This window comes from Globicephala melas, chromosome 12, assembly GCF_963455315.2.
Source record: "Globicephala melas chromosome 12, mGloMel1.2, whole genome shotgun sequence".
NCBI classification, from domain to species: Eukaryota; Metazoa; Chordata; class Mammalia; order Artiodactyla; family Delphinidae; genus Globicephala; species Globicephala melas.
The window spans coordinates 32,178,241-32,199,774 of record NC_083325.1 but is presented as its reverse complement, the minus strand read 5'-3'; the positions used below and the strand labels follow the sequence as shown (position 1 = coordinate 32,199,774).

Below are 21,534 nucleotides of genomic sequence, written 5' to 3'. Positions count from 1 at the left end.
TAAGCACAATGCTTGGGGCAGAGTAGGCATTCAATAAATGTTGGCTATTGTAATTAATCAACTTTGTCCATTGTTGACCTAATTTCATCCATTTGATGGTTTTGTTCTTTCAACTCTACTTTAAATAAAAATGTGTGATCTTCCATCTTATATATTCTTCCCAAGCCATTTCCTAGTGTTAATACTCATCTTATTTTTGTTAATATTATTAGGGCACTGGAAGTTTTGGAGAGAAGATATCATGTAAAGTCAAAGCAAAGATGAAATTAAACTGGTTAGGGGTATATTTTTCAAATTAGGCTTCTATACATGACTATTCTAAGGTCTAAAGTTTATATTCCCATAGATTTTATTAATGATTATCCTGGTTTAAGATTGGGTTATAAACTAGAAGCAACTAAGGAAAGGTTTCTAAAAACAAACAAAGAAACTAGGTCTTGAGCTGATCAAACATTATACAACATTGGAAATTCTTTAATCCTCTATCCCCAATAACCTTAACTCTTTTTACAAACTGTGCATATGTAACATGTTATTTATCTCTGAGTGAAAGCACTCCTTCCTTTCATTCTACTCCACACACACATGTCCTCAGATGCCAATGGCTTGGTCTGATAAATGTACAATTCATTCTAAGCCCATTCTGTAAATTTGTCATTAAGTTCCAAAACTTTCCTTTCAGTGTAGACTGTGATCATAGTTTATAACTTATTATACATAGAATTATTTTAGTGGTATAATACTAAAACAAAAACCAAACTAAAGAGTATTCATATAACAAAATAATACTTAAGACTCATTGGGGTGACCCAATAATTAAAAATAAGTGAAACTTTTGGGTGAAGTTTATTTGCAAGTGTTTATTCAAAGAATTTAAAAAAATATTTCAACTTTTCCTATTTTTCTCTTACAGCTTTTGAGAAAACAAGAATAATTCTTCATATATTAGCATTAATATTAAGCATCCCATATATCTTATAGGTTGTACATTGCATTTCAATACAATCTTATCCACTAACAATATGTTAAATTATTTTTATTTTACATTCTGGGTAGGATTAAAATAAATAATATAGAAATAATTTAACAAATCTTTATGGAACTATGTTCCAGGTTTGGGAACACAAAAATAAATAAATGGACCCTGCTATTAAGAAGCTCACAGCCTTGGGCTTCCCTGGTGGCACAGTGGTTGAGAGTCCGCCTGCCGATGCAGGGGACATGGGTTCGTGCCCCGGTCTGGGAAGATCCCACATGCCACGGAGCGGCTGGGCCCGTGAGCCATGGCTGCTGAGCCTGCGCGTCCGGAGCCTGTGCTCCACAACGGGAGAGGCCACAACAGTGAGAGGCCCGCGTACCGCAAAAAAAAAAAAAAAAAAAAAAAGAAGCTCACAGCCTAAAAGGGGAGATAGACAGATAAAACAGACAATTTAATGTAGTATGCAGCTTTGAGAACAGTATGTGCAAAGAACTAGGGGAACCTTAAGAGGGTCACTTAATCCAGAATGGTAGAAGTTTGAGATGGTTTCCAGGTCGGGATGACATATTTTACAAAAGAATTTGCCAAGAAAAGAAGTAATGGTGGGTGAGAAGAAGAACATTCCTATAGCAGGGATGACTGAATAGTCCTAGGGACTGGACTGCCTGATCTTCAAGGCCCCTTCCAACCCCAAGAAGACAGTAGGAGACAATCAATCATCATCTACTTGATCCAACAAAGGGAATTTGTATAGAGTGGGGCACCTTCCTGATATTTGCCTATTCGTGGAATACCGATTTCCTGGACTCATTTTCTCATGCTATAGAGCACCATTTAAGAAGAAAATCCCATGCTAACTAAAGGTTTTGTAGACACTTTACCTATGGTGCTGATCACAGATTCAGAATGAAGAATCTGGAATAGTGAATATTATATCATCTACTTTTAAGAAAAAGAGAATAAAAGTTAAAGACTCCTATAAAGCTCTAAACTTCAACAAAGTATACAGGTTTCTCGAAAATGATATTTTTCTTTCTCTTCAGTGTGCAGAAAACAGAAAGGAGCCGGTCCTTTGTCTTGGTTATCTACAAGGAGTACACTAGATGGTGCTATAAGGCTGTCAAAAAGAAGGTAAGTTTCACCAGGAAAAATAGTGTGGAGGTTCTGATGGCCGTTTTGTGTGCTGAAAACTTTCCATATATTTTCAGTCCCTGAGAGCAATTCTAGGTTTGTAGGCAAGTAACGGGAATCTTAATCTCACAAGTTTTAGCCCTCTGGTCAGATTCATTTTAAATTAAACCACAAGTTTAACACAAAAGGGTTTCAGTGTTAGACGATTCAATCTGATTCCACTGAAATGGAAATTTTAAAGTTATTGAAATACAAATTTATTATACATTTAAACATATTGCTATTAATTTCATTTAGGGAGTCTCCCCATGAGTCTAGTTATGTCTACTAATTAATAAATCTCTAGGGCTTCCCTGGTGGCACAGTGGTTGAGAGTCCACCTGCCCTTGCAGAGGACACGGGTTCGCGCCCCGGTCCAGGAAGATCCCACATGCCGCGGAGTGGCTGGGCCCGTGAGCCATGGCCGCTGAGCCTGTGCGTCCGGAGCCTGTGCTCCGCAACGGGAGAGGCCACAACAGTGAGAGGCCCACGTACCGCAAAAAAAAAAAAAAAAAAATCTCTAAGTCAGTTTCTTCAAATGGTTTCCTGAATTTTCAAATTATCATTAAGCAGAAAATACCAATCAAACTCTCTTATCATTAAAGTACTGCAACAGAGTAACACAAATACATGAAACAATACATTTTGAAATCACTCTATCAGTATAGTTTTTTTACATAAATAGCATTTCATGATTTTTCCACATTACAATAAAACCAGAAACGTATTTTTAACTAAAGTGAAAAATAAAATCAAAGCTATATTTTTATAATATGTTCTACTTAGTTTTCTTTTAAATGTTAAATAGTAAAAAGGCAAACAAAAAAATGGACGGCTAAAGATATACCTTTTATAAACTAAGAGTCACTTTAGTTTTAAACTCTCAAAGTTAGGAGATCTGTGTGTGATTCTTCTGCTTATCTTTCCAGTTCTGCTTCTAGAATTTCCCCCCATGTGTCTGCATCCATTGGGTACATGATTTTTTCTGGTAGGCTGATAGGAGAACATATGTTGCTATATCTGCCACTTAGCCATTCATGTTTCACTTTACTCTTCTGGTAATTCCTCAGTAGTATTACCTGAAAGAGGTAAACCACCATTGTTAAAGAAGGTAGTCAGTGGTTGGTGAGTGAGTTTGTTTGAAACTAGAGAAGCTGATTGAGAGGGCTGAAAAGATTATTTACATCGATATACACATATACTAATAAGTGTGTGTGTGTGTACAGAACAGAGTGACTCACAGAGTCTCCCGGGGGTTTTGGATAAGGTAAAGTGAAATGAAGTAGCTATTGTGGTTAACAGAGGTAAATGCCCCCAAAATGTAAAAAGATGGATGGGAGATAGCGTGGTTTGCAGGAAAAGAATGATAAAATTCAACTTTAACTCCCAAAGCCAACAAACTCTGTATGTCCTTCTGGATATGAAATCCTCCCTCTTCCAAGCAGAAGGTAGGCTTGGGCTCAAACTGACCACCATATTGTCAAGAACACTGCAGACTCCATAGGTTAAACTTACCCTCCAGGGATAACCACTCTCTAGATCATCATCTATCTCTCTTTGGCATACAGCTCTCACAGTCAGGCAATGAGGTTTCCACAAGGCATCGCTGTGTCTTATTGTGTGATTCCAGCTCCTGCACGTCACTGAAGCCCTGCACAAACTCCAGATGTCCAGCTGACTGAAAATTTTAAAAGTAACTTCTGGAGGCAGCAGTTCAACAAAGTTATTCTGACGCTCTTTCTTTTCCTTCTCAGCATCCGCAGAGTTCAATTCTAGGTCAGAAACCCTTGAACTGTGGTTCCTCTTGGAGTTTTTCTTCATAGCTTGATGTTTTAGTGAATTATCCTCATAAGTAAGCTAAAAGGCAAAAGTTAAAAAGACTCACTCCCTTTAGATCAGACTATAGATCCTACTCTGAGCCAGATACTTTCTGGGGGTGATTTAATGAACTTTAACTTTCTTGACTTAAGCTTCTCAGTCTGTAAAATGGGGCCAATGATGCTTCTCTGGGGTGTGTTCTTGCAAGCATAAACAGGGATAATGTGTAAAACATCTAGCCCCACATCTGAATTGCATGTGGGAGGCACCCAACACATGTTACTTCCTTTCTTCTTTTTAGACATTTTTGGTAAATGGGTTTGTTTCTAAATATTTGGGGTTTTTTTACTCCCAACGAACATTATCTTAAAAAAGAGAAGTGATTCTTCACAGTCAGACTATAATTTATTTTTAGCAGTAGAAACGAATATTGTGAGAACACATTTGATTCCAAGTACTGATTGAAAATACTTTTGAAAAGTATTCGATTCTATTTAACTCATTAATATTTGTCTGTGGGAACCAATGCCTTGTCATTAAATTCTTCATCTACAGTTTGTGACTTAATCATAAACTTGATCAACTTTTAGTAGTTTATATAAGAATTGTTTATCTACTTACATCTAATGGGTAGGTGCTCACATTTGACACAAATACTAACTGGAATAGACAAGAAGTTGAGGTCTGGGTTATACTGACAAAATTTCAAATATTCAATAAGAGTAGTGTTTTAGAAATGGCTTTTATTTATTTATTCTTGGCTGCGTTGGGTCTTTGTTTCTGTGCGAGGGCTTTCTCTAGTTGCAGCGAGCGGGGGCCACTCTTCATCGCGGTGCGTGGGCCTCTCACTGTCATGGCCTCTCTTGTTGCGGAGCACAGGCTCCAGACGCGCAGGCTCAGTAGTCGTGACTCACAGGCCCAGTTGCTCCGCGGCATGTGGGATCTTCCCAGGCCAGGGCTCGAACCCATGTCCCCTGCATTGGCAGGCAGATTCGCAACCACTGCGCCACCAGGGAAGCCCCCAGAAATGGCTTTTTGAAGCTACACTACATGCATAGTCAATTATGAATTAAGATAACAGTCACTGAGGCCATCAAGCAACAGTGACTAACAACTATAAACAATGTTTATAACTCATCGAGGTATAGCACGTGACTAAAAATTTAAAGTCCAGTTTCAGCTGATTTACCTAAGGTGCATGGTGCAGGCTTCTGAAATCAGTTGGAAGCATGGAGCTATTTTGGCATATAAAGACAGTTCATATTTACTTAAAATCAGTTTATTCCATTTTGCACTTCCTTTTATAATGAGGGGTGGCATCACAGGAGAGGTTTCAGATACAGCTAAATACTTCTTCTAGCTCAGCTAATGACAAATTCCCCTTTCCAGATGTGCTACTCACCTATATGTTTCTGTACTTGCCAAGACCACATACGCTCCCATTCATTTGGTGGTTTATGATCCACATTAGCTCTGGTGGTTAGGATTTTAATGTCTGAGTTCAGCAGAGGACTTCCTCTTGAGAGTCTGGGTAAGTAAGAAAGCAAACTGGTAAAAACAAGTTCATGAGTCAAGTTTTTGTCACCCCACCCTCCTGCCCCATTAATACAAACCAAAGCCAAACTACTCTATCTCATATTAGGAAAAAGTTACTGTGCATTTAAATGCACATTTGTTACTTCTCCCAAGATCTCACTGGGGATGAAATGCGTCCTGCCTTTACAGTTATACCACAGGAGGCAGATGAAAGCTTTTGAATTTAACAGATGGGGGTGCCTTGGTGAGGTTCCTAAAATCCCACTAGGCATTCTTCTTCTTTTAAGTCCAGTTTTGCCTGGATGCCTAGAAACCTATCCTGTTCTGCCCCTTCTTCTTTCTGAACCAAACTTTGCTGAATTACCTCTCTAGTTAGGTGACAGATCGCCCCTCTTTCGGGTGTCACACGGAGGGAGGGATCGGAAGGCAGCGCAGACGCCCGGCTCTCGGGGAGCCCTCACCCCCTGCGGACCCCGCAGGTCGGAAGGAATGACCCCACGTCCTTTCTGAGCCACCCTCCTGGCGTGTCCCGCCCAGACTGCATTTGCCGGAGTCCAAACCATACGGGGCACTGACAAGTAAACAATAACAACCGTCAGCACCAAATGTCACAGCAGCTCCGGCCGGCTAAGCGGACGCTTGTGCTAGCGCCAGGGCCGCGCCCCCAAGCACGCCCGCCCAAAGTCAGCCGGAAGCGAAGACCCTCCTACCTACCGGGCCTTGGTGACCTCTCCTTCAACGATTTAAACGTTCCGGACTTCGAACCCTGCCCCTTCAAGTCCCTCACGTCCAGCCCACTCTAGCCCCGCCTTGCTGACTAGTATTTCGCACAGGCGCAGAGAGGAGCGCGCATTGCCTCTTGGGATTGGTAGTTTTCCCAGGGCGTCTCAGCTCGGCAAGCGAGGAGAAGTGGAGGCGCCACGGACTACAAGGACCGGTGTCCTCCGAGACAGGTGGGCGGTGAGAAGGGCTGGGGGGGTTTAACCGGGGCTTTTAAACAATAGTTTGGAGGCGGCGTGAAGGGGGAAATCCCTGAGCTAGTCATTGGTCTGAGTGGAGGGGCGGGACTCCGTACCCGCGCTGGGGCCCCAGCTCCGCGCGGCCTGGTCACACTCAGGGGCAGTCTTTGCTCCACCTCCCCCTGTGTTTTCCGGGGGCCTGCGTAGGCCCGGCGCCCGTCCATGGAAGGCGGAAACGGCTGCGGGGTCCGGCTCCTCGCGAAGGGGTCTAATCCTCGCGGCCATGTCCCGGGTCTTCGAGCTGCAGCCGCAGGACGGCGGCCCCCGGGTGGCCCTGGCGCCGGGGGAGACGGTGGTCGGCCGCGGGCCGCTGCTGGGAGTAAGTGTGGCGGAGGCTCGGCGGCCCCGGAGAGCCGCGAGATCCTGGCCGGCTCTTGAGGCCCTACTCGGGGTCCTGCGCCTGTTCCCCACGGCGCCGGCCTGGCCTATGTGTATTTTAGAAGTTTGGGGGCAGCACGTTTTTCAGTCAACTTGACTTGGGTTATCATCATTATAATCTTACCCGGGGGTCGGCAAACTGTGGCTCTGGCTCCAAATCCAGCCTGCTTTTGTTTGGACCCACATACTAAGAATGATTCTCAAATTTTAAACTGTAAAACGTAAACAAAAAATCCATGTTAAGCTTTTCAGGGAGAATAATTGCTCTGAGGGTTGGGGATATTGCCTCTTGGCTTGGTAAGCCACAGTGTTTACAGTAGTTTCTGGCCCTTTACAGAAAAGGCTTGCCAACCTCTGATATTAGCTTTTCTAGAATAATTTCTTTTAAGCTTTGGCTCCTTTGGTGGTACTGTGTCGGCTTTACTTTTATTGTAGTAGCCTTTTTCAGCAACAGTGGCTCACCCTTCTGTAGTGTGTAGTATTCCAGGCATTGATCTAAGGACTTTACCTATACCAACTTCTTAATCCTTTCCAAACCCTATGAATTAGGTGCTCTTATTATCTTCATTGTTCAGATGAGAAAATTGAGCTATGGATTGGTTATTTAAAGGGCACACACAGCTTTTGGACGCAGAGTGCCATTGGGCTACGTATTCTTCCTCTGGGATGTTTAGGAGTTAGAAAACTTGCCTGTACCATTCTGGAATTTTGTAGATCTCATCCTAAATACATATATATTGTTTTCTCAACATTCAGCATGTCTTGTTTAGCGCCTGCTTTGCGCAGCATGTCGTGCAGACCCTAGCACTGCGGGGCACACAGGGATGAATGGGTCCTTGCCCTCCAGTTTTCTCTTGGACTGTCCCGACACACCTGTGTCAGTGAGCCAATACCAGGGAGTAAGGAGTGTTGTCTGTTACCCTGGTTAACCTCCAGTGTCTAAATAGAACCATAGGTATTAGCCTTAGGACTCCTCTCCAAGCAGGAAAAGGAGTGGTGGTTCAAGGTGGTGATGGGGAAGTCAGTTCTAAAGGGGTGTGAGTGTATGTGTGCGTACATATATGTGTATGTGGTAAGATTTTTGAGAAAGTTCCAAGTTCACTTGCTGGTTTGTTTGTAGGGTTTTTTGTTTTTACTTAAATGTTTGTTATTTTTCTTCAAAGTTTATTAACCTATACAAACGTTTGGTGGAACTGTCTGGAGGTTTCCTCCCTCCCTTCCTCCCTTCTTTCCGTCCTTCCTTTCTTCCTTCCTTACCCTTTTCGTCCCTCCTCCCCTCCCTCCCCCTATTTTTCTCTCTCTCTCACTTTATCTCAGTTAGAAACAGAGTATGTGCTTCATCTAGAAATGTTATGTCTGATTACTAATGAGTTTTAATTTCCTTAACATACTGTATCACTAACACCGAGTGCTGAGGATCCGGTTAAATGATGGATGAATTTTAGGCCTCTGTTTTATAAACTTGACATCGGGTCACAGACCGATTCATTATTTGTAGCTTGATCTTTGTGTTATAGGCTTGCTAATGCGAGAGGAGCCTATTCGGTTTCTCTCTTTTTTTTTTTTTTTTTTTTTTTTGCTGTACGCGGGGCCTTTCACTGTTTCGGCCTCTCCCGTTGCGGAGCACAGGGTCCGGACGCGTAGGCCCAGCGGCCATGGCTCACGGGCCCAGCCGCGGACCGGGGCACGAACCCGTGTTCCCTGTGTCGGCAGGCGGACTCTCAACCACTGCGCCACCAGGGAAGCCCGGTTTCTCTTTTTAAAAATGGTAAGGAATAGAAAGTCAATTATCTGGTCAGGATTTAGCTTTTCCTTTTTGAATAGTCATTCAGTGATGAGATTTAAGTTGCCAAGGCAGGTTATTAGAAGTGGTTACGAACGATACTAGATGTGTGGAAGGAAAACCTTGAAAAACAAATTACCTTGTGGTTCTCAAGATTTTGGAGCTGACAGACAGGTGTTTCTTCTCTGCAGTGGTTTAAACTCCACCTGAGGGCTGCTGTTTCAAACAACAGCAATTCCAGTGAGTTGGTTGGTTTGTTTTGTTTGTAGTGTGTGAGAGAGCAGACTTAGTAAACTCAGGGAGTTTACTGTAAATTCATATCTATCTGAAGTGATTAGTAATAATCAGGATGATTTTTGAACTCTCTTAACTAGCCATGTTTTTTGGAGACAAGTTTCACGAACCTTCATGGCCACAACCTTTAGGTTTATAATTCCAACGTGTAAAGCATTCTTTGTGGTAAAACAATTTGACCGTGGGAATGCCTTCGTATCTTTACAGTGGCAGGAAAACCCTTATAGAGAACACTTGTAGACAACAGAGCACAGTGAAATTTCATTTTCTTGTTCCCTTTGCTTTAGTGTAAGTCATCAGGGAACCCAAGGTCTTTATTTAACTAAGTTGTAATTCTGTTTCCTGATCACCATTTAAAAGGTTTTACAGCAGGATGAATCTCCAGGGAGTTTTCCTAGGTGAAAACAAACAATTCCAAAGGTCACATATTGTATGATTTAATTTACATACTGTTATTGAAATGACAAAATTATAAAGATGGGGACCAGCTTAGTGGTTCACAGGGCTTAACGAAGAGGTGAGGGGAGCAGGAGGGAATTGGGTATGCCTGTAAAACAACAATGAGGGATTTGTTTTGTGTCTTGACTGTGTCAATATCGATATCTGGTTGTGATACTGTACTGTAGTTTTGCAAGATGTTACTGCTGGGGGAAACAGTAAACAGTACAAGAGATCTTTCTGTAATGTAGCTTTTAACCATGAATCTACAACTATCTTAAGTAAAAAAATTAGTTAAAAAAAAGATTTTACAGCATCTCAAACAACAGAATACCATTAGGCCCAATTATTTGCTTTATGGTTTTTCTTGAATTAAATCCGATTTTGCTCTTAAATGAAAACTGCTCTTTCTGATTTCAAAGTTTCCTTATTCTGTTTTGATAGCAGGGATTATAGGACCCATTCCTTTATGATCTATTTTCTTCCAAGGAAATAGGACAGCACCTGGTATCTAGTGCGATTTCCTAAAGGCAGATGTGATTGAAGCTACTGCTCTAATTAAAAAGAGAAAGGGCCCCCAGGTGGGGATGGAGTTAGTCCTGGGCTCTAGTGCAGACTCTTCACCAGGCATCAGTTCACCACTTATAAGACTGTTGTAAGTGTCCCACAAAGTTTATACAAAGTAAGCACTCCCAGGCCTGGCAACTCTGCACTGTTCCTACTTGTTGCCAGACTTCACCTGCTGCGGCTGTCTGGTCTGACAAGGTTTGTCCCTAGGGACGTGCCAAGCACTCCTAGCTTTGCCCTGCCCTCAGTTATTAAGCCTAGTACAATTCCTGACGTATGGTAGGCCTTCAACACATGATCTCTTCCTTTTCTGCATCTCAGCCTCACTCTTCCAACCCTCATAAAGAGCCTACTTGCAACTTAGGTGTAAAAAGGAGAGCGTAGAGTTTTAAAGTGAATATAAATATAGTAACGAGGCAGTGCTACCAACTGCTAAAGCTTAAGGAGCAACATTCATGGTGGATTGTGTTAGCATTTTTTCTATTTTATTGACTAATTAGTAAATTCAGAAAATAGCTAATGAATATATACTATAGTTAGATGGGAGGAATGAAGGAGAAATAAGTCCTTGCTCTCAGGAAACTTATAGTTAGTAGGTATGAGAGACATAGAAGCAAGTAACTAGAAAGGGGAGCTAGGCAGGCACCTCCAGTGAGTGAAGTGGGAGAGAGTAAGAAATAGTAACACAGGGACACACTGATAGATGACAGCGGTGTCGTAAATGACAACTGCCTCAGTGTTGAGGCCACAAGGAGAGGACTGTGTAATGCAGTTTGTAATACTCACCCCCATTCCTACCTAGTAAGTGTCATATCATTTTTCTCAAAAGTAGTAAGAAATCTAGATTTTTAGATACAACCTCTGATTTTTAAAAGGTTACATTAAAAGTTTTGTTTCAATACCTTGAGCCAAACAGAAGGATGTAACGTGATACAGAGAGGTGTAGGAATGAACCCACAATTAAGATGAGGGCTCAGAGAAGGCTTCGTGAACTCACTGACATATTGAGCTGAGTGTTAGAACAGTTAGAATTTTGATAGGTCGACAGTAGATAGGAAGGGAAGGGCCCTTAAGGCTAAATGAATGATTTAAGGCTCTAAAGTTGGAAAGGGTAAGGCACATTGGATAATTGGATAAGCGTTGAGTAGACTTGTGGGATGATCACATTACATCAGTGATTCTGTTTAACTTTTACAGACATTGCTTTTACAGCATGTACTAGTTTTCTTTCTCTTTTAAAAATAGGCTCTTTATTTTTCTTAAAAATAAAACCTCCCCTATCAACATCCCCGACCACAGTGGTATATTTGATGAACCTGTATTGGCATGTCATTATCACCCAAAGCCCACAGTTTACACTAGGGTTCACTCTTGGTGTACATTCTATAGGTTTTGACAACTGTGTAATGACATGTATCCACCATTGTAGTGTTACAGAGTACTGCCCTAAAAATCTCACTGTTCTGTCTGTTCATCTTCCCTCTCCCCTGCAAGCCCTAGCAACTACTGAACTTTTTAACCATCTGCATAGTTTTACCTTTTCCAGAGTATCGTATAGTTGGAATCATACAGCATGTATATGTAGACTTTTTTTCAGATTGGCTTCTTTTCATTCAGTAGTATGTATTTAAGGTTCTTCCATGTCTTTTCCTGTTTTTTTAGTGATGAGTAATATTCCACAGTCTGGATGTTCCACAGTTTATCCATTTGTCTACTGAAGGATATCTAGGTTACTTGCACATTTTGGCAATTATGAATAAAGCTGTTATAAACATCCATGTGCAGGATTTTGTTTGAACATAAGTTTTCAGTTCTTTTGGGTGAATAATAAGGAGTACAATTGCTGGATAGTATGGCGAGAGTGTGTTCAGTGTTGTAAGAAACTGCCAACTGTCTTCCAAAGTGGCTGTACCATTTTTCATTCCCACTGTCAGTGGATGAGAGTTCTTGTTCTTCCACATCCTTGTCGGCATTTGGTGTTGTCAGTGTTTTAGATTTTGGCCATTCTAATAGGTGTGTAGTAAATTGCTTTTCATATGTATTTTCCAATTTAATTCTTTAAATTGTCATCTCCCGGGTACCACTCAATGTGAATACGAGAAACCAGGTTTGAAAACCACTTTTAGACACACTAAGTGGAATGCTTGGCACAGAATAGGTCTGTAAGAAATGTCTGCTGACCTGAACTAAATGTATTTAGAAAGCTTCATTTACCAAAGTCCCAAGTGGGGATTTAGACCCAGTTTTATCTTACTAAGCTGTGCTTATATTTTTACTCACTATGTTGCCTCTGTCATAATATATTAAAGTTGAGGATGATGTTCTCACATTTGTATAGCATTCACTGTGCAAGCAGAATTGCAAGCCAAACTGATTGAGTGAGTTGAAATTTCAGTGGCAGTGAGTCAGCACAGTTTCATCATATTGGCTAACAATTCGGCAACCTTGAAGTAGGAGCTCGGAAAGTATTGGATTTTACTTTTAAAAGTCTAAATGATCCATATTTCATTAGTATTGTGGATTACATGGGTGTTTGTGAGGTAGTCTGATAACCTACCTCTTATTTACATCATTATTCATGTGAGAAAGTATATTCACAAGTTTCAAAGACCACATCCAGTATATTAATAACCTTATAAAGAGAGATCATGCATAAATTGGAGTCTGCCTAGAGAGCCTCTGGTCAAAATCAAGTCCATTTCCTCAAACTTGTCTTTTCTTAGTATCAGAAATTGCACTTTGATACATTCCACGTGGGATGATATTAAACAGCTTGTGTCAACTAGCTTTTGCTCTGTTCAGAAATAAGGTCTACTTATCATCTAATATCATGGCAGCCTTAGTGTTGATGTCTGACCTCTGGAGTGTGGGCTGGACCCAATACTGGGGATCACTCTAGGTAAGAAAAGTTTATGGTTTGTCAACTGGTTTACAGTAACCAGTCTTTCTTCAATTCAGGTCTTAATTTTATTTTTATCCTTTTTATTTTTTACTTTTTTAAACATCTTTATTAGAGTATAATTGCTTTACAATGGTGTGTCAGTTTCTGCTTTATAACAGAGTGAATCAGTTATACATATACATATGTCCCCATATCTCTTACCTCTTGCATCTCCCTCTCTCCCATCCTCCCTATCCCACCCCTCTAGGTGGTCACAAAGCACCAAGCTGATCTCCCTGTGCTATGCGGCTGCTTCCCACTAGCTATCTGTTTTACATTTGGTAGTGTATATATGTCCATGCCACTCTCTCACTTTGTCACAGCTTACCTTTCCCCCTCCCCGTATCCTCAAGTCCATTCTCTAGTAGATCTGCATCTTTATTCCCGTCTTGCCCCTAGGTTCTTCTGTCCATTTTCTTTCTTTTTTTTTTTTTTTTTAGATTCCATATATATGTGTTAGCATATGGTATTTGTTTTTCTCTTTCTGACTTACTTCACTCTGTATGACAGACTCTAGGTCCATCCACCTCACTACAAATAACTCAGTTTCGTTCCTTTTTATGGCTGAGTAATATTCCATTGTATATATGTGCCACATCTTCTTTATCCATTCATGTGTTGATGGACACTTAGGTTGCTTCCATGTCCTGGCTATTGTAAATAGAGCTGCAATGAACATTGTGGTACATGACTCGTTTTGAATTATGGTTTTCTCAGGGTATATGCCCAGTAGTGGGATTGCTGGGTCATATGGTAGTTCTATTTTTAGTTTTTTAAGGAACCTCCATACTGTTCTCCATAGTGGCTGTATCAATTTACATTCCCACCAACAGTGCAAGAGGGTTCCCTTTTCTCCACACCCTCTCCAGCATTTATTGTTTGTAGATTTTTTGATGATGGCCATTCTGACTGGTGTGAGATGATATTTCATTGTAGTTTTGATTTGCATTTCTCTAATGATTAATGATGTTGAGCATTCTTTCATGTGTTTGTTGGCAATCTGTATATTTTCTTTGAAGAAATGTCTGTTTAGGTCTTCTGCCCATTTTTGGATTGGATTGTTTGTTTTTTTGATATTGAGCTGAGTTGAGTTGCTTGTATGTTTTGGAGATTAATCCTTTGTCAGTTGCTTCATTTGCAAATATTTTCTCCCATTCTGAGGGTTGTCTTTTCATCTTGTTTATGGTTTCCTTTGCTGTGCAAAAGCTTTTAAGTTTCATTAGGTCCCATTTGTTTATTTTTGCTTTTATTTCCATTCCTCTAGGAGGTGGGTCAAAAAAGATCTTGCTGTGATTTTCAGGTCTTAATTTTAGATTTTGCTTACTTGCCCCACAATATAAGTTTGGGGAAAGAATTTTATGGAAATTATGCCTAAAATAGATCCCATGCTTCTTTAGGTTTAGGCATTTTCTCATAATACAGGCTTAAATCCCATAGCAGATGATTTTCTGTTTTTCTCTTCTATGAAAGTTTGAATTTGTCTGTTGTTGATAGAGCAAACCAGATAATCTTACATGATAGCACTGTAAATTATAAAGTATTGTACAAGAAAATTGTTATTATCTTAGCCTGTGGTTTGTTATGTAGCTTATTCTGAAAAAAACAAATTTTCCTCTTCTCTGTTTTTCCATTTATAGGAACCAGGCTAAATGGGAACACTGAATTCATGAGATATATTATTCCTGTCTGTGATATTCAGAAATTTCTCTAGGAAGACATTGTCAGAAAAATTAACTGATGTTGGTTTTTCAGTAAATATTATATATGGACAAAAATGAAATGAAAGGTCCAGTAGCTTTTCTACTTTTACTTTATTCAGGTTTGTTTTTTACTTTTAGGATTTTGGACATAATAAACAAATAGGTCAGAGACCTTGGTTCAAAATATCTAAACATTTCTGCTGATAGTGTAAGAAAATCTTCATTTTGTCTGACTTCAGTAAATGCCAAAAATAAATATTTGGCAAACAAATCACAAACAGTTCTTTTATATTTTCATGTGTTTTCTTTTACCACAAACTCCATGTCTTAAAAATGGAGAAAACTTGTACATGTGTCATAATACATGAAATATCCAATTCAAACCCAGAAAGTCAAAGATAAGGGATCCGCATTGTATTAATACAAAAGTCATATAAAAACAGAGATCCCGGGCTTCCCTGGTGGCGCAGTGGTTGAGAGTCCGCCTGCTGATGCAGGGGACACGGGTTCGTGCCCTGGTCCGGGAAGATCCCACGTGCCGTGGAGCGGCTGGGCCAGTGAGCCATGGCCGCTGGGCCTGCGCGTCCGGAGCCTGTGCTCTGCAATGGGAGAGGCCACAGCAGTGAGAGGCCCGCGTACCACACACACAAAAAAAACAGAGATCCCTGTCCCCTTTCAAGACACAGTCTGAAGAATTCAAGTAAAAAGGGTTTTTTCTATAGTGTCTGAAGAAAAATTACTGTCATTTTAGCTGTTGCTAACAAGAAATAGGAGTGATTTCAGTGTAATTCTTCAGTCTGTGTATCCTTCAGAATTTCTTTTCTAAGCTCCTGCTGTATGCTGTGCAGTTCTTTTAATATTAAATGTTCTTGTATTTGAATGCTTAATTTAGTTAGCTTCTCTGTTTTCTAATACTCCTTCTCTCACTGGCTGAGCATAAACGAATTTGCTGTTAGTGTCCAGTATCAATAATAACAGTTGTTAGAGTAGTGTGTGTTAATCGTAATTGCTTCGGCTGCAAGTAACAGAAATGTGACAAATGGCAGCTTAATCAAATTAATTTTTCTTCTGTAACAGAATCTTGGGCAGTCGGTGCAGGGCTGGTGCAGCTGCTCAAGGAACAGGCTTTTCTGTGCTTCTCCTTGGTCATCCTTTGCGTATGGCTTTCGCATCTGTACTCATAAGATGGCTGCTGTACCTTGAGGTGTTACACATAAGCTGGAAGAAAAAGAGAAAGGCAGAGGGAAAAAGGTGCAGGCCAGTTGAGCCTGTTCCTTTTTATCAGGAAGACACTAATCTTCCCAGAAGCTCCACTATATTGTGAAATGTAGTCTTATTGTTTTGTTAGGTATGGTGAGGCCAACGGACCAGGAGATGATTATTATTGTAAAACTAATTACTCATAGCTCCGGAGAGAAGTAAGGACACACCATGCCACACAGGGCCACACAAGGTTGGTGGAAGGTAGAGAGAGCTAGGGGAACTGCAGGAAAGCCTTTATTGTGGTTCTCTTTGGAGTGAATGGGCAAGGCAGTGTAAACAGAGGATGATCTAGTTTGAGTAATCTTATGGGGCTCTGGGCTTTAGGGCCCACCCCTAGTTGATGCCTAGTCCTAGGGTGGTTAGGGCAGTGTAAGAACTAGGTAAAGCCATCATTGGGGGTGTGGCTTTGGATGGGTTTGTTTGCATATGAAAGGTGCACTTGCGGGTGAGTCATTTACTGTTTCTTAGAATCAGTAACCCTGGGAGGGGTAGCCTTTCCCTAGTCAGCAAAGTCTTAGCTATCAAAGCATCAGATACAGAAACTATAAAACATGGTTAGTACACACTCTTCCTTATGTGCTTGGCTAGAAGTGTGTCTCGGCCATCCATAGCTATGAGGAATTCTGGGCATTTGGATGTTTTTAACTGGGTACATTGTTACGCTAAACAAAATTGAAGTAATAGTAGTATGAAAGAAGAAATGAATAGATATTGATTAAGCAACTAGTAGCATCTGGTACACAGTGTCATGTGTGAAGAATTAGCATCTAAAAAGTATAGGTGTAGTTTAAATCATGACTTACAAATTCACGTGCCTGCAGAGGCCAGATATGCAATAAAGAGTGAAGCCGGCTAAGTGCAAGATTATAGGGAGTGCTGGGCACTCTGGGGAAGTGGAGGGTACATACACTCTTCAAAGTAAAAATTAAAAAAGATACTGAGTGATTTGTGGTGTGTTGGCTACCAGTTTGTGGTGCTTAGCCTAAATCAAAGGAATATTTTAAAACAGCATATAGAAATGTAGAAAATAGAAAGAGCATGTAGAAAATAGAGGGTTATTAATTTCACTGGAACAGGTGTAAATTAAATCACACTTCAGTTATGTTATTTAGCAGTTGTGTACACTACATTTTCCATTACCTGATGATAACCCTTTTAGTACCAACCAAAAATGTACCAACATTTTTGAAATTTTAACTATTTTTGCCTCAACTTTTCATTTCGAAAGATTGCAGACCTGCAGAAAAGTTGAAAGACTAGTACAACTAACACCTATGTATCCTTAACTTAGGTTAGTTAATGGTTAACATTTTGTCCCATTTACTTTTTCTTTATCTCTCATATGTATAAATATATATATATATATATATATACACATTTTTTTCCCTCTTTCTCCTGAACTCATTTGAAAGTACATTGCATGGCACTTCATCCCCAAATATGCCAACATGTATCACCTAAAAACAAGGACATTTCTATATACATTATATATGTAAGTTATATAAAGTATACTCGAGAAATTTGTAATGGTGCAGTAAATTTTAATATTCCATATTCAGTTTTACCCAACTTTCAAATAATGCCCTTTTCAGCATTAAAGAAATTTAGGATCCAATCAAATATATATTATCTTCTTTAATCGAGAGCTGTCTTTCATGGCATTAATGCTTTTAGCAGTCCAGGCCAGTTGTTGCATAGAATGCCCAGAATTTTGATTTGTTTGATTGTTTCCACATAATTAGATTCAGGTTAAACACTTTGGGCAAGAACATTCCATCGGTGATATGAACTTAGAGCAGCATGTCAGGAGGCCCAGGTCTCTCTCTCTTTGTCCTGTTGTTGTTGGTTATAAATGTGATCACTTGCGGAAGGTGGTGTCTATCAGACTTCTCCAGAGACGATGCTATTCTTTTTGTGAGTAATCTGAGAGATGCTTTGAGACTTCAGGAGTATTCTGCTTTCCATCAAGCTTTCACCTGAAAATTAACATCCATTGTTACTTTACTGAGTCAGTTAATGTTAGTAGTTACAAAATTGTGATTTCCTCATTCCATCATTTCTTCTATGTTAGCTGTCATTCTTTTATAAAGAAAGGCTTTTTCTCCCAGCCCTGACCCCAGCCCCTTTCTTGAGTTCAGTATGAACTCATGGCTTATTTTGTATTGAGTGTGTTATATTCCATTATTGTTATTATTCATATTGATGCCCAAATTATTTTCAATTTTGCTGGATCTCTGAACTCTTGGATGTGGGATGCATTTTCAGCCTTTCCCACTCAAGGGGTGATGTTTTTGTGGTTCTCGCTCCCATCTTCTCTCTTCCTCCGAACTGCCACTTGAATTCTGTTCCAGCATCGATCCTGAAGCTTCATCCGCATTTGGCATTTCTTTCCCCTCTTACATGTAAATTAAAGTTAGTGGTAACCTGTCTCCTAGTTGTGCTTTAGATGTGGAAAATAGGTGGTTTTATTTGCTGTATTTGTTGATCTCTGATTTTTTGGAGAATGTGTGGTGTGATTAGAAGTTAGGTGGCTACAATTATTTGGTAGGACACTGGAATTCCTCTATTTTAACGACTTCTATGGTTTTCTAAGATGCGAAATGTCTGACTTTCAAATGAAGTTTTTGTTTAAACCTGATGACTCTTGGTAATCAGTAAGTTAACTCAGATAAGCCTTTAGTACCTTGAGAAGGATGTTATGCCATTCGTCCTACTCCCAGGAGTCTCTAGCCAGTGTACTTCTTTGAGTCTTTATGTTTCTTTGTTTTTCTACAGCCTTTTCCTTTCCACCTGCAGACCAACATCATTGTTAATGCACTGACTACTAAACCCTATGCACTTTATTATCTGCTGTGAATAGACAGCTGGGAATTCAGATAACTCATCTCATTAGACTTGGGTGTGATCTTAGAATAAACAGGACCACGTGAAAGCCTGAAGGCCTCTTGGAGCTTTATCTAGGGCTTGAGTTTTCTTAGAATGTCTATTTGCTTAATAAATAGCCATTCTTCCTTATTTCCAGTTGTTTAGTATGTTTTAGTTTACAGTCAAGCTGATGTTAAATCATCTAAAAATGATATTTTACATAATGATAATGAGGGAAGCAGTACAGTACCAAGAGCAAAGATGTCTTTAGAATCACAAATCCTGGTCCTGCTGCTTATTGGCTGTGTAACTTTAAGTAGTTGCTTAACTCGTCTGCACTTCCATTTCTCACCTGAAAAACAAAGATAGTAGTATCTTCCACAGGTTTTGTGAAGATGAAAAAAGATATATGTGATAAATATGGAACAGTGTCTTGGTCTTGGTAAATAATTGCCATTACAGTTAGTATGTTAATAAGAATGTATGAATATTTACTCTGCACAAGGAGCAGTGATTGCTGTTACATAAAGCAGGTCATCAGATCTTTAGGATCTGTTTGTGACTTTACCCGCTTCTCACCATCCACATCCTGAAATTCAAATAAGCTTTAATGATAATTTGTTAAATCTCTAAACTTTCCATTGAAAAAGCATAAATTATTATTTTGTAACTTACTCATTATTTAGAGGTGTGGTTTAAAAGGGACAGGTATAGCTAAATGCCTGAATGATGTTAATTTCAAAGACTCTTTAAAACACTTTTGTGGGTACTATAGAAATGCACAGCTTGTGATGAAATTACATTGTTGTAGAAACATGTGTCCACTAGAGGTCACATTATACTTTTATCTCATAGCTTCCTGCAAAAATATGGTTTGAAAAAGAAGGAAACCCAAGCTGGACTATTACAGGAACCATCCTTATATGTCATGGTTTTATATTGGACAGTTTCTTACTCTGTTGGTTAAAAAATCAATTTGTATTATTGAAGTTAACAGTAAGATATTACTCTCCAAGTTATAAATAGAAACTTCTTACTCCTCACCACACAATAATTTGCAGTTCTTGAAACTACTTCTGAATGATTACATGTAGGCATAGAGTAATATATGACTGTTTTTCTCAGGTATTTATTTTTGTTAATAAGTATGGATTTGGAGTCCTACCTGCTTGAAGAGTGACCCACACAAGCAACTTAAATTCTCTGGACTTTCAGCTTCCAAATATGTAAAATGTGAATAATAGCTGTGACAGTATTAGGGTGAAGCTCAATATTTAAGTGAAAGTTCTATGCAAATGATAAAGTTTGTGCAAATGGTAAAGTGGATTATTAGATAACTGCTGTTTTGGGCCCACTAAGGCACATTATGGGAAGAATATAGGAACCTCCAAATTTCTGTCCTCTCTTTTCTGATTGAACAGGCTACTAGTTTATATTTAATTGTTTGAAATAGCCATTGTGGCTAGTAGTGGGTATATTTTAAATAGGCTACCTTTAAGATATTTTATTTTAGAAAATGTTCTAAAAATCAACTGTAGCTGTGTGGAATATTCACTATGTGGAATTTATTCCACTGCGATGCTTCTGTTTTTATATAGTCACAGCCTTAAGTGTGAATGAGTCGTTGGCTAAAATAATGAGTACTGATTCCTGGAAGTTTCATATTTTTGCAAGTTTTTATAGAACCAATGGGTTTACTTGAATTTAGGCTTTGCTACAGTCTGCTTTTACTGATAATTTTGGTCCTGATGTGGATAAGGTCAGAGATGAAGTGATAGATACTAAGGTAATGAAGAGGTAGGCCGGATAATTATGGTGCTAAGTAAAATTGGTGATTAAAATGTTTTCATTACGTAAAGTCACAAATTACAAAGGTAATCTTAACTGTTCTGTTAATAGCCATGCAGGGAAGGCTTGATTGGCAATTTCAACATTGAAAGTGCAAGCAGTTTTTTTTTTTAATTGTGGAGAGGGGAGATAGAAAGTGCAGAAGTGAAGGTTGCAATTTATTTTATTATTATTATTATTTAAATATTTATTTATTTGGTCGCACTAGGTCTTAGTTGCGGCAGGCGGGCTCCTTAGTTGTGGCATGTGAACTCTTAGTTGCGGCATGTATATGGGATCTAGTTCCCTGACCAGGGATCGAACCCAGGCCCCCTGAATTGGGAGTGTGGAGTCTTATCCACTGCGCCACCAGGGAAGTTCTCAATTTTTAAACTTTGGTGTGCAGAAGTGATTGTGAGAGTAAGTAGAACAGTGTTGGCTCAAAACAGGAAGCAAATATATAATTAAAATTTTTTTCTTCACTGTAAATACTTGGTTTTCACTGCTCCCTCTCCTACCTTCCTGTTCTCTTAACTACTGCTAATGGCCCTGAGCTCAAATGCAGGTCTGCCTGACCTGGGTCTGCTTGACACCAAAGCTTGTAGTCTTACGTTTTACATTTACCAGACTGCTGCTTTTTGAGACCTTCTGTCATTATAACATAATTTATCTTATCTGTATTTGGAATGCTTCCTGATAAGTACATATTATATAGATTTTTTTCTCATTTTATGAATTTTATTGATAAGAATCCCTACTAAATGTCTGTCTTGAATGGAAACCATCATGAAAGGTTTTGGGATCTGTTAGTTTCCAGCCTTGAGTCTCTGCTTCACTGTTTATTTTTCTGTGATTAAGGTCCCTTAATCTCTGAGTTGTTTTGTTATTTGTTCAGTGAGGACAGTCATTTCAATATACAGTTGTTGAATGAATAATAGATTTCATATCTAGCCTAC

General features: G+C 39.6%; 2 protein-coding genes across 2 annotated transcripts in view; one reads left to right on the top strand and one right to left on the bottom strand.

Moving 5' to 3' along the window:
- Positions 1-856: 856 nt before the first annotated feature.
- Positions 857-6,326, bottom strand: FBXO48 (F-box protein 48). Its single transcript, XM_030877424.3, has 4 exons — positions 6,218-6,326; positions 5,370-5,494; positions 3,665-4,006; positions 857-3,228 (listed from the first exon to the last, which is right to left on the bottom strand). The coding sequence occupies exons 3-4, from the start codon at positions 3,968-3,970 to the stop codon at positions 3,067-3,069; spliced, it is 468 nt and encodes a 155-aa protein (XP_030733284.1). The 5' UTR covers positions 3,971-4,006; positions 5,370-5,494; positions 6,218-6,326; the 3' UTR covers positions 857-3,066.
- A 208-nt stretch (positions 6,327-6,534) lies between these two features.
- The window catches only part of APLF (aprataxin and PNKP like factor), an 82,841-nt gene continuing 67,841 nt past the window's right edge, over positions 6,535-21,534 (top strand). The window contains exon 1 of the mRNA XM_030877425.3: positions 6,535-6,841. Within this exon, the coding sequence (XP_030733285.1) occupies positions 6,746-6,841 (96 nt within the window). The 5' untranslated portion in view covers positions 6,535-6,745. The remainder of the gene's footprint in view (positions 6,842-21,534) is intronic.

Bases quoted from the DNA above. Each gene is read 5' to 3' on its own strand.
- FBXO48 (XM_030877424.3), bottom strand. From the start codon at position 3,970: ATGAAGAAAAACTCCAAGAGGAACCACAGTTCAAGGGTTTCTGACCTA. The intron at 3,229-3,664 runs GTAAGTTTAACC...TACCTCTTTCAG, and splicing joins AGAGTGGTTATCCCTGGAGG to GTAATACTACTGAGGAATTA.